Here is a 13,219-nt window from a genome sequence, read left to right on the forward strand (position 1 = left end):
ATAAAATTATGAATATTAGGCCCGCTCCACTATCCACCCCACCCCTACATAATAAACACCCCCTACCAACCTGGAAGTCATGTACGAGGGGTGGTCTTGAGTTTGCCACCTGTCGGGATTCCGGCGCACAGTATACCGGCGCCGGAATCCCGACACCTGGCATACCGACACTTTTTCTCCCTCTTTTCTCCACGACCCCCCTGGAGGGAGAATAGATAGCGTGGTATGCTGGTCGCCGGGAGCACGGCCGCCGGCATACCCTACTACACCCATGTACCAGGGCCCCTTCATTCAGCCCAATGCCCTCTTTCACAGGTTAGTGTTTCCTCCCTCCATGATGAGCGGAAGGTAGAACACACCCTACCGCCTGCGGGACTTCAAAGCTGCCGCTGATAGCACCCCCCCTTCACACACACACCCCTACCGCTGGAGGATGGATAGGGGCCCCAGTACATTGCTGTGCACCTTAACAGCAGTGTTAAGATGGCCCTGGTTGAATGTAGTATAAGTAACTGTTTCGTACACGTCCCCCATGCAGAGCGCCACAACCCCCTGCACCCCCCAAGCTGGCAAGTATGTGTTAACTGTCAAGGGCAAATAGCTAGTATTAATAAATAGATCCATAAGTGATTTGATCAGTGCGAGATATCGATGTACATTGTATCCCTCATTCACTGAAGTGATTATATTGTTACTTCAAAAGCATATGCAGATATATATGGGCACATTTCTTGTAAGTGCAGCTGGAGGAATTTTTATAATTTTATTAAAATAATCCTAAGAGGGATATTTATCAAAGCATCGAGAGAGAGAAAATTCCAGTCAATGAGCTCCTGTCATTTTTAAAATACATTCTGTAAAATGACAGTAAGAAGCTAATTGGTTAGTACTTCATCTCTCTCCAAGCTTTGATAAGTCTCCTAGGACTATTGAATACTTTGCAGTGTGGTTTGGTAGAAACAGGATGTCAGGCAGAGTATGTCCTGGTGACACGTTGTTAGTGTCCAGCGAGTTGGAAAACAAACCTGCCCCTGACAAATACTTTTCCAGTCTTTCAGTTTTTCAGTGTCTGGAGCAAGGCTTTTCGCCAGTTTAAATCCACACCCAGCTGGTGCCCAGAAAAGACCTGTGACCATTTGTCTGGCTTGAGGTTGATTTGTGGTTAACTAATTGCTGACAGTGTAAACAAAGCTGTTGCTTAAGTAATTAAAGGAACTCTATCGCCATAATGTAATTTTCCTATAATCTATCCAAAGATATATTACTGATATAAAATGTATTTTAATTAAAAAAAAATCTTAATTAGAATTTTCTCATCAGCTGATCCTTGCGTTTATTCTCTTTACATAACTTATCTTATTCTTTGTAAGCTCTCATGTTCTACTCCTATCCTATAAATAAATATTCCTTACAGTATGTACACTGGTGCTGCTGCAGAAATCAATGTGCACTGGTACCGAGCACACACAAGTACACGCACTGCAGAGTCGCATCCATTTTGACAGCATCTACACTTCAAACTGAAGAGGTCTACATGGGCTGTAACTGGGTGTTCTCATCTGACATATTCAGAGTTGAATAAGGACAAGCTGACGTTTGCACCTAGTATAGGCTTGACAAGTGCACACTGATGATAGTGGGCACATGGGCAAACGTATGGATTATTTTATTTACAAATAATGTGGGAGCACATGCACTTCATTTCTGTCCAGCGCTGCGTCAACTATAGTGAGGAGAATTAACAAGAAAATAGTGGTTGCTATGGGTTACTGCATATTTACCTTGCTAATAAATCCACATCAGATCATAGCCATCGCCCAGGGCCCTTGGGGTAGCACTGTTGCTCCATGTGCCATGCATCTGGATAGCAGGGTGCTTGGATTGGTACCCTGCAGCCAGTAGCTCAACTGCAGTACTGCTCGGAGCATCCAAAGGACACTTTGGACACCCTTACCTGCAGGTGTACACTACAGCCGCCAGGAGCATCCGGGCAGCTCCCTACTTACTCCTGCCAGTGGCCCCCTACCTATCATGACATCAGTGCGACACAGGGTGGCAGTGAGAGCTGCTCTGACCCTGGTCACTATATTTGTTTCCCAAGAAAACAAAACTGTGCTATTTGAGACAATTGATAGTCTGCAGATGGTGAACTAGCTTGACAAAGTTGCTTTCTGTTTTAAGGACAAAGATGGTAAAATTCTTGTATACTAATGTTATGATAGAAGTGGGTGACTGTCCTCTTTTTAAGAGTCAGTTTAAGTTAGACAGTAGTTGTGGTGAGCACAGGATTAATCTGCGCTGTAGAACATTGTTCATACTTTCAACACAATATTTTTAAACAAGGCTGGAAGGAGATTAGAAATTGATATAAGAGTTTGCATGTCTTTGTCTACCCAACTGTATGTTCTTCTGTTTTTGAAAATGGTCCTGGGATCTCGCAAAGCTCTGAAGTGGAATCAGACACCATCGCTTAATTCTAGCTATTCTGGCATGCTCCCCATAAAAAGAGAAAGGCTTGGCCCCATCTCCAGGAGCTAGAGAATCCAGCCTTTGTTTCGCTAAACCTGTAGGTCACTCCTTTTAAAAGTACAAGATGCTGAACTGGATGGGGATCAGCCGTCCAAACCACTTGCTGTGGGCAAGTTAACCTTTTTATCTATCAAGGACAGCGTTGTTCCAGATAAGATTGTCCTGGGACTGGTAGCTCGCAGGCAGTTAGTGCTACGGTAACAGTAGGATGAATAGCAGCGTCTTCAATCAGGCTGAACACCATAGTCTGACCTGCCAAAATCAAAGTGCAGGGTTCTTTTCCTCCTTACTTGCACATGTTTCATTTCTTATTTGGTGACCTGAATTGTACTTTCAATCTAGACAATTGCCTCTGTTAAATGGATGGAACACCATATTTAATACCAAAAAAGTATAGATGCAGTATGTTGATGTCATGCAGTATGTGTGTGTGTGTAATGCTGGCAATACATTAGTATGATTCCCCCGCCAGCTGCCGGGCATGCAATAGATTGTATAGTGCTCTAGCACCCTATAATCTATCGTACCTCCGCAAATGCCCGCGGCCGGGATCGACTGATCATATGTGCATCGTATTTGCACTCAAAACATGCACGATGGATCGAATGACGGGTCGATATTGTGTATTTCTCTGACGTCCTAAGTGGATGCTGGGGACTCTGTCAGGACCATGGGGATTAGCGGCTCCGCAGGAGACAGGGCACAAAACTAAAGCTTTAGGATCAGGTGGTGTGTACTGGCTCCTCCCCCTATGACCCTCCTCCAAGCCTCAGTTAGGTTTTTGTGCCCGTCCGAGCAGGGTGCAATCTAGGTGGCTCTCTTAAGGAGCTGCTTAGAAAAAGTTTTTAGGTTTCTTATTTTCAGTGAGTCCTGCTGGCAACAGGCTCACTGCATCGAGGGACTTAGGGGAGAGAAGTTCAACTCACCTGCGTGCAGGATGGATTGGCTTCTTAGGCTACTGGACACCATTAGCTCCAGAGGGAGTCGGAACACAGGTCTCACCCTGGGGTTCGTCACGGAGCCGCGCCGCCGACCCCCCTTGCAGATGCTGAAGATTGAAGGTCCAGAAACCGGCGGCAGAAGGCTTTTCAGTCTTCATGAAGGTAGCGCACAGCACTGCAGCTGTGCGCCATTGTTGTCACACACTTCACACCAACGGTCACGGAGGGTGCAGGGCGTTGCTGGGGGCGCCCTGGGCAGCAATGTATAATACCTTATTCTGGCTAAAAATACATCACATATAGCCCCTGGAGGCTATATGGATGTATTTAACCCCTGCCAGGTCTCAGAAAAACGGGAGAAGAAGCCCGCCGAAAAGGGGGCGGGGCCTATTCTCCTTAGCACACAGCGCCATTTCCCTCACAGAAAGGCTGGTGGGAAGGCTCCCAGGCTCTCCCCTGCACTGCACTACAGAAACAGGGTTAAAACAGAGAGGGGGGGGCACTTATTTGGCGATATGTATATATATATTAAAATGCTATAAGGGAAAAACACTTATATAAAGGTTGTCCCTGTATAATATAGCGTTTTTGGTGTGTGCTGGCAAACTCTCCCTCTGTCTCCCCAAAGGGCTAGTGGGGTCCTGTCCTCTATCAGAGCATTCCCTGTGTGTGTGCTGTGTGTCGGTACTTGTGTGTCGACATGTATGAGGACGATGTTGGTGAGGAGGCGGAGCAATTGCCGGTAATGGTGATGTCACTCTCTAGGGAGTCGACACCGGAATGGATGGCTTATTTAAGGAATTACGTGATAATGTCAACACGCTGCAAGGTCGGTTGACGACATGAGACGGCCGGCAAACCAATTAGTACCTGTCCAGGCGTCTAAAACACCGTCAGGGGCGTTAAAACGTCCTTTTACCTCAGTCGGTCGACACAGACACAGACACGGACACTGACTCCAGTGTCGACGGTGAAGAAACAAACGTATTTTCCTTTAGGGCCACACGTTACTTGTTAAGGGCAATGAAGGAGATGTTACATATTTCTGATACTACAAGTACCACAAAAAAGGGTATTATGTGGAGTGTGAAAAAACTACATGTGGTTTTTCCTGAATCAGATAAATTAAATGAAGTGTGTGATGATGCGTGGGTTTCCCCCGATAGAAAATTATTGGCAGTATACCCTTTCCCGCCAGAAGTTATGGCGCGTTGGGAAACACACCTTAGGGTGGATAAGGCGCTCACACGCTTATAAAAACAAGTGGCGTTACCGTCTCCAGATACGGACGCCCTCAAGGAGCCAACTGATAGGAGGTTGGAAAATATCCTAAAAAGTATATACACACATACTGGTGTTATACTGCGACCAGCGATCGCCTCAGCCTGGATGGGCAGCGCTGGGGTGGCTTGGTCGGATTCCCTGACTGGAAATATTGATACCCTTGACAGGGACAGTATTTTATTGACTATAGAGCATTTAAAAGATGCATTTCTATATATGCGAAACTCTGGCATCAAGAGTAAGTGCGATGTCCATATCTGCCAGACGATGTTTATGGACACGACAGTGGTCAGGTGATGCAGATTCCAAACGGCACATGGAAGTATTGCCGTATAAAGGGGAGGAGTTATTTGGGGTCGGTCCATCGGACCTGGTGGCCACGGCAACAGCTAGAAAATCCACCTTTTTTACCCCAAGTCACATCTCAGCAGAAAAAGACATAGTCTTTTCAGCCTCAGTCCTTTCGTCCCCATAATATCTGCCCAGGGATAGAGGTAAGGGAAGAAGACTGCAGCAGGCAGCCCATTCCCAGGAACAGAAGCCTTCCACCGCTTCTGCCAAGTCCTCAGCATGACGCTGGGGCCGTACAAACAGGTGCGGTGGGGGGTCGTCTCAAGAGTTTCAGCACGCAGTGGGCTCACTCGCAAGTGGACCCCTGGATCCTACAAGTAGTATCCAAGGGGTACAGATTGGAAATTCGAGACGTCTCCCCCTCGCAGGTTCCTGAAGTTTGCTTTACCAACGTCTACCTCTGACAGGGAGGCAGTATTGGAAACAATTCACAAGCTGTATTCCCAGCAGGTGATAATCAAAGTACCCCTCCTACAACAAGTAAAGGGGTATTATTCCACACTATATTGTGGTACTGAAGCCAGACGGCTCGGTGAGACCTATTCTAAATGGAGTCACTCAGAGCAGTGATAGCGAACCAGGAAGAAGGGGACTATATGGTGTCCCTGGACATCAAGGATGCTTACCTCCATGTCCAAATTTGCCCTTCTCACAAAGGGTACCTCAGGTTCGTGGTACAAAACTGTCACTATCAGTTTCAGACGCTGCCGTTTGGATTGTCCACGGCACCCCGGGTCTTTACCAAGGTAATGGCCGAAATGATGATTCTTCTTCAAAGAAAAGGCGTCTTAATTATCCCTTACTTGGACGATCTCCTGATAAGGGCAAGGTCCAGAGAACAGTTGGAGGTCTGAGTAGCACTATCTCAAGTAGTTCTACGACAGCACGGGTGGATTCTAAATATTCCAAAATCGCAGCTGTCTCCGACGACACGTCTGCTGTCCCTAGGGATGATTCTGGACACAGTCCAGAAAAAGGTGTTTCTCCCGGAGGAGAAAGCCAGGGAGTTATCCGAGCTAGTCAGGAACCTCCAAAAACCAGGAAAAGTGTCAGTGCATCATTGCACAAGGGTCCTGGGAAAAATGGTGGCTTCTTACGAAGCGATTCCATTCGGCAGATTTCACGCAAGAACTTTTCAGTGGGATCTGCTGGACAAATGGTCCGGATCGCATCTTCAGATGCATCAGCGGATAACCCTGTCTCCAAGGACAAGGGTGTGTCTTCTGTGGTGGCTGCAGAGTGCTCATCTACTAAAGTGCCACAGTTATGCATTCAGGACTGGGTCCTGGTGACCACGGATTCCAGCTTGAAAGGCTGGGGAGCAGTCACACAGGGAAAAAATTTCCAGGGAGTGTGATCAAGTCTGGGGACTTCTCTCCGCATAAATATACTGGAGCTAAGAGCAATTTACAATGCTCTAAGCTTAGCAAGACCTCTGCTTCAAGGTCAGCCGGTATTGATCCAGTGGGACAACATCACGGCAGTCGCCCACGTAAACAGACTGGGCGGCACAAGAAGCAGGAGGACAATGGCAGAAACTGCAAGGATTCTTCGCTGGGCGGAAAATCATGTGATAGCACTGTCAGCAGTTTTCATTCCGGGAGTGGACAACTGGGAAGCAGACTTCCTCAGCACGACCTCCACCCGGGAGAGTGGGGACTTCATCGAGAAGTTGTTTCCACATGATTGTGCACCGTTGGGAAAGACCAAAGGTGGACATGATGGCGTCCCGCCTGAACAAAAAACTGGACAGGTATTGCGCCAGGTCAAGAGACCCTCAGGAAATAGCTGTGGACGTTCTGGTAACACCATGGGTGTACCAGTCGGTGTATGTGTTCCCTCCTCTGCTTCTCATACCAAAGGTACTGAGAATTATAAGACGTAGAGGAGTAAGAACTATACTCGTGGCTCCGGATGGGCCAAGAAGGACTTGGTACCCGGAACTTCATGAGATGCTCACAGAGGACTCAGGGCCTCTGCCGATAAGAAGGGACTTGCTTCAGCAAGTACCATGTCTGTTCCAAGACTTACCGCGGGTGCGTTTGACGGCATGGCGGTTGAACGCCGGATCCTAAGGGAAAAAAGGCATTCCGGAAGAGGTCATTCCTACCCTGGTCAAAGCCAGGAAGGAGGTGACCGCACAACATTATCACCACATGTGGCGAAAATATGTTGCGTGGTGTGAGGCCAGGAAGGCCCCACGAAGAAATTTCAACTCGGTCGATTCCTGCATTTCCATTAAGGTTCAAATTTCGGCCCTGTCGATTTTCTTCCAGAAAGAATTGGCTTCAGTTCCTGAAGTCCAGAAATTTGACAAGGGAGTACTGCATATACAACCCCCTTTTGTGCCTCCAGTGGCACTGTGGGATCTCAACGTAGTCCTGGGATTCCTCAAATCACGTTGGTTTAAACCGCTCAAATCTGTGGATTTGAAATATCTCACATGGAAAGTGACCATGATGTTGGCCCTGGCCTCGGCCAGGCGAGTGTCAGAATTGGCGGTTTTGTCTCACAAAAGCCCATATCTGATTGTCCATTCGGACAGGGCAGAGCTGCGGACTCGTCCCCAGTTTCTCCCTAAGGTGGTGTCAGCGTTTCATCTGAACCAGCTTATTGTGGTACCTGCGGCTACTAGAGACTTGGAGGACTCCAAGTTGCTAGATGTTGTCAGGGCCCTGAAAATATAAATTTCCAGGACGGCTGGAGTCAGGAAAACTGACTTGCTGTTATCCTGTATGCACCCAAAAAACTGGGTGCTCTTGCTTCTAAGCAGACGATTGCTAGTTGAATGTGTAGTACAATTCAGCTTGCACATTCTGTGGCAGGACTGCCACAGCCAAAATATATAAATGCCCATTCCACAAGGAAGGTGGGCTCATCTTGGGCGACTGCCCGAGGGGTCTCGGCTTTACAACTTTGCCGAGCTGCTACTTGGTCAGGGGCACACCCTGGCTGAGGAGGACCTGGAGTTCTCTCACTCGGTGCTGCAGAGTCATCCGCACTCTCCCGCCCGTTTGGGAGCTTTGGTATAATCCCCATGGTCCTGACGGAGTCCCCAGCATCCACTTAGGACGTCAGAGAAAATAAGATTTTACTTACCGATAAATCTATTTCTCGTAGTCCGTAGTGGATGCTGGGCGCCCATCCCAAGTGCGGATTGTCTGCAATACTTGTACATAGTTATTGTTACAAAAAAAAAAAAAAAAAATCGGGTTGTTATTGTTGTGAGCCGTCTGTTCAGAGGCTCCTGCGTTTGTCATACTGTTAACTGGGTTTAGATCACAAGTTATACGGTGTGATTGGTGTGGCTGGTATGAGTCTTACCCGGGATTCAATATCCTTCCTTATTGTGTACGCTCGTCCGGGCACAGTATCCTAACTGAGGCTTGGAGGAGGGTCATAGGGGGAGGAGCCAGTACACACCACCTGATCCTAAAGCTTTAGTTTTGTGCCCTGTCTCCTGCGGAGCCGCTAATCCCCATGGTCCTGACGGAGTCCCCAGCATCCACTACGGACTACGAGAAATAGATTTATCGGTAAGTAAAATCTTATTTTGTACACAGTATCTGCCTATTGTATGGCCAGCATTACAGTAACTGTAAAAAAGAGCCAATACATAGATGGGTCAGCTTTATATGTGTACCCGAACCCCCAGCGGATGCCCTGAAGTCGGTGAACAGCCCAGTACTTTAACCAATGAAGTGGTTTATTCAGCATTAATATTGATGCACAGCTGTAGTCAGTTATGCATGTAACGGCCTTGGCATGGAGCAGAGCTTGAGCAGAGCACCAGTCAGTAACTGTATATTGGTCGCTGTGCAGGATGCAAGCAGTACCATTGGTTTTAACAGCGACGGCATTTGTGGAATATAACAGGGAGGGGGGGGGACTTTGCTGGTAGATCAGGTTCTGAGAGAGTAACCAAGTATGCAACATACACAACCATTTACACAGACAATGTAGTTAGCATTTTCTTGATTATAGCTGTATTGAATAAAAGTCCTTTTATGAAGCCTATAACACATCAATTATCAGCGATCTCCTGCATTAAAGGCAGAAATGCAGTAGTACTATTTATCAAGGTCTGTCCCGATCACACCGTGCGCATGCGTGTCCTAGTGATACTGCTGGCAGTGGAAATCTTCACCACGGCTGTTAGCTTCTAGGACCAACTGTCCTAATTTGAACAAGGTGTATTTTATGGTTAGAGATTCCGGGGTACATTTACTAAGCAGTGATAAAAGTGGAGAAATGAGTCAGTGGAGAAGTTGCCCATGGCAACCAATCAGCATTGATGTAACATTTATAATTTGCATACTATAAACATATACAGAGCAGCTGATTGGTTGCCATGGGCAACTTCTCCACTTTTATCACTCCTTAGTACATGTCTCCCTAAGTTACAAATATTATAAAGACTACAGCTACACACTAACCTCTCGTAAACTACTTATCCTACTCATCTTTAGCATCCAGCATGACAGTTGTAGCTCTGCCACTGGCTAAAAGGTCATTGTTAACTTTTGTGAAATGTAAGTACTGTATATGACCATCTGTGAAGTTGGATTTTATTACACCTCGGACCATGTTGTGATAATGGTTACTTCCACATAATTTAGGCATCTTCTAGTTTCCCTGCAATGTAAGAAAAACCATAGGATATAACATAGGATATATCCTAGAGATCTCATGCATTAGGCAAACTAACACTGCATACCTCTGCTGGACACCCTCCGGGAGCTCCGTTCAGAGGTGTTCTAAATGGGAAAGGAGGAGACACCATAAGTCTCATACTCGCAGCTCTGCCTCTGCGATATTTTACTGCAATTTGCGGCATTATGACTTGCAGCGGTTTGGTTATGAAAAACATAATGTTGCCCCTTGCTCTGCCAACTTCATGGGAAAAATGGGCAGCATTCATGAGTGTTGCCCAATATGCCAGGAGCCAGGAAAGTTCCCCCAAATAAAGTCTTCTAGAAATTCCTGGAGTGTGGGCATCTAGGACCCTAGTACACATACGGCTTTATTCACAATGGGTACAGTGGTCTGGGCCAAATTAACAAACTTTGGGGCTCATTTATCAACGAGTCATAAAACTCGTGAGTGATAAAACTCATTGCGTATGATAAATGGTGCTCCAGCCAATCGTCTCCTGTCATGTGTTTGAAAAATGACAGTTGGGAGCAGATTGGCTGGAGCACCATTTATCACTTGCAACAAGTTTTATCACTCGTTGCTAATTGGGCCCCTTAGAAAAGCTTTGCTTTTTCGCAGCTAGTCCCTTTCTGTTTCTATTGGTAGAGGATTGCCCAAGAGGAAGCTTCTGTTCCCTTCCCACCATTCTGTTGTGTGCATGGCCATCACAGGGTCGGAGCAGGCACTAAAGGGATTGCTATGACTTTCCTGCAGATCTCTTCATTGATAGCCTGTTACCTACCTACAAATGACCCGAAGCAATATTATTTAATTTACATAATTTCATTTTTACATTTTCTTTTCTTTTTTCTTTCTAGGTTCCTGTCGGAAGAGTTGATTTACTAATGTAATAAAATAACCATTTGCCTTCCATCTGATACATTCTTGCCAGGCTTGGAAGGATATAAAAAATTCCTCAAAATGAGGTTGTTACGGAGACACACAGGGCCCCTAAAACTTGCTATGGTGGGAGTTGTCTTTGTGATATTTGTATTCATAATGCACAAAGACGTTGGTAATGGTGACAAAGATGATCCCTGGTTGAAAAACATTGTTGAAAGGAAAGATCAGGTGCTGGATATGATGATGGGTGCAGTGAATAATCTCAGGGACTCCATGCCAAAACTCCAGATAAAAGCACCTGTACAGCAAGAGGAGACGGAACGGAAAGCAAAGTCTTGCCTGCCAGGATATTACACCCCAGCAGAGCTCAAATCATTTATGGAACGACCACCACAAGACCCAAACAGCCCCGGCGCTGATGGAAAAGCTTTTAAAAAGGACAAGTGGACTCCAGAGGAAACCAAGCAGAAGGAGAGTGGCTTTACCAAACATTGCTTCAATGCCTTCGCCAGTGATAAGGTCTCCCTGCACCGATCATTGGGACCTGACACTCGACCTCCAGAGTAAGCTTTCTATCCTCTTACTGACTAGACACAGTAGCCTAAAACAAAACACATATTATACATTATGCTCTGAGAATACAGTGTGCAAATACATCACATTTTTAGAAGAATTATAGATTGAATAGTGCAGTTTAATTTTTCATTGGAGACCATTATTAAACATATAACAATGTCAGTAACTTAGAGCCTGAATTTGACATTAAGATCTCTTCACTTCCTCCTTTCCCCTCAGCTGTTTCTGTTTTGTTCTTTGTGTTAATCAGATCTGAGGTTTTGGATGTATTTTTGCAATGTGTGTGCAGTGTGCCCACTTTTGACCTACCATTACAATTAGCACCTTATCGCAACCATCTACAAATAAGGCAGAAACCAAGCAGGGTTTTTTTTTGTTTGTTTGTTTCATTTGTGAATAATATTCACTTTTGATCGCTACTGTGATACGACCACATTTTGCCAATTACCGCGCCAGTGCGCGGCCTGGGAGATACGATCACATTGCAGTGATGCGAACATCGCTGTCTGATTGACAGGCAGAGGCATTTGCGGGGCGGTGATGTGACGTTGCAGGGGTGTGGCGACTGAAATGGGGGCTGGTCTGGGCCATTTTCGGGGCTGCAGCGGGAAAGATGGCGCCAATGCACATGCACACACAGCCTGGGTGAGTATGCAGGGGCTACATGTATTTCCTGATGCCTGCATTCCAATCGCATTTATAGATGCAAACGCAATGCGGGGTGCCCCTTTAAATGCTGGGCAGCTTTGCTCCGTTCCCGGCAGCCCCCAGCATGCGAGTGCTAGCAGGTTGCAAAACTGCAACTGAAGCTTATGAGAGATAGACAAACCTACTGGATCCTAACCACGTTATCAGTGAAGTGAGCAGTCTGCGTCTTGGTGATGTGATTTACAGTGAATCACATCATTAAGCTTCATCTCCATTGTGCGATGCCGCAGTTTGCCGATCTGTGGCACAGTGACACAATTTTTTTTTATGAGCTTCTTTCCTCCACAAAATTTCCAGCCTGGTCCTCCTCTATGGGAATCTCTCAGGCCTAAAAATCAGCAAGTATATAAAAGATAATTTTCTATTGCCAGGATTATATTGCAGCAATAAAAAATGGATTCAGTATGGGATCCCAACGGTCATAAGACAGACGCCAGAGTCCAGACAGGCGGGATCCCGACGGCGAGCGAGCTCGCTTTGCTCGCCACACTAAGTTATTCCGGACCCCAGTCGGGATTCCGACCGCTGGGATTTTTTGGCTGTTGGGATTCTGGCATCGGTATCCTGACCGCCGGGATCCCGACAGCCGGGAAACTAACTGCTTCCCTAGAAAATAGATCCCTACAGATTATAGTGGTTCTTTTTTTATCATTTTTATTACAATGGAGGCAGTTGAATGAAAACATATTTGCTGGATATTGAAGGATTTTTTCAGTAATAGTGTATTAGCACATATTGATTCTGTCTTTTAGAAAGTTTGTGGATTTTTTTAATATTTTATTATTATTTTATTTTCTCATATGTACAGCTGTGTCCTCATACATCTTGCCTCAATACACCACGCAGCAGGAGATGCCTGGCGTGAGTGAGCTGACAGGTCCCGTGAAACTCTGTTAGCATCAGGCGTCTTTTTGCCAAAAATGCGTCTTATTTACATCATGATGTGAATAAGGCACACAAGCAGCATTTGCTAATTAAAATGATATGCTGCATGCCTATATTCTCTGTGTGTCTGTCACTGTATCTACATACGGGATCCGGTCTGAAGATCGACAGTGTCTAGGTCGACAATGTTTAGGTCGACCACTATAGGTCGACAGTCACTAGGTCGACATGGATGGAAGGTCGACAGGGTTTTTAGGTCGACATGTGCTAGGTCGACAGGTCTAAAGGTCGACATGAGTTTTTCACATTTTTTTTTCTTTTTTTGGATTTTGTCATACTTAACGATCCACGTGGACTACGATTGGAACGGTAAAGTGTGCCGAGCGAAGCGAAGGCACCATGCCCGA

General features: G+C 46.1%; 1 protein-coding gene across 2 annotated transcripts in view; it reads left to right on the forward strand.

Annotated features, from left to right (window-relative positions):
* Nucleotides 1-13,219, forward strand: part of GALNT6 (polypeptide N-acetylgalactosaminyltransferase 6) — a 116,819-nt gene that overhangs the window by 28,873 nt on the left and 74,727 nt on the right. For both annotated transcript variants that reach the window (XM_063952271.1, XM_063952270.1), the window contains exon 2: nt 10,619-11,206. In XM_063952271.1, the coding sequence (XP_063808341.1) occupies nt 10,722-11,206 (485 nt within the window). In that variant the 5' untranslated portion in view covers nt 10,619-10,721. The remainder of the gene's footprint in view (nt 1-10,618; nt 11,207-13,219) is intronic.

This window comes from Pseudophryne corroboree, chromosome 2 (assembly GCF_028390025.1).
Source record: "Pseudophryne corroboree isolate aPseCor3 chromosome 2, aPseCor3.hap2, whole genome shotgun sequence".
NCBI lineage: Eukaryota > Metazoa > Chordata > Amphibia > Anura > Myobatrachidae > Pseudophryne > Pseudophryne corroboree.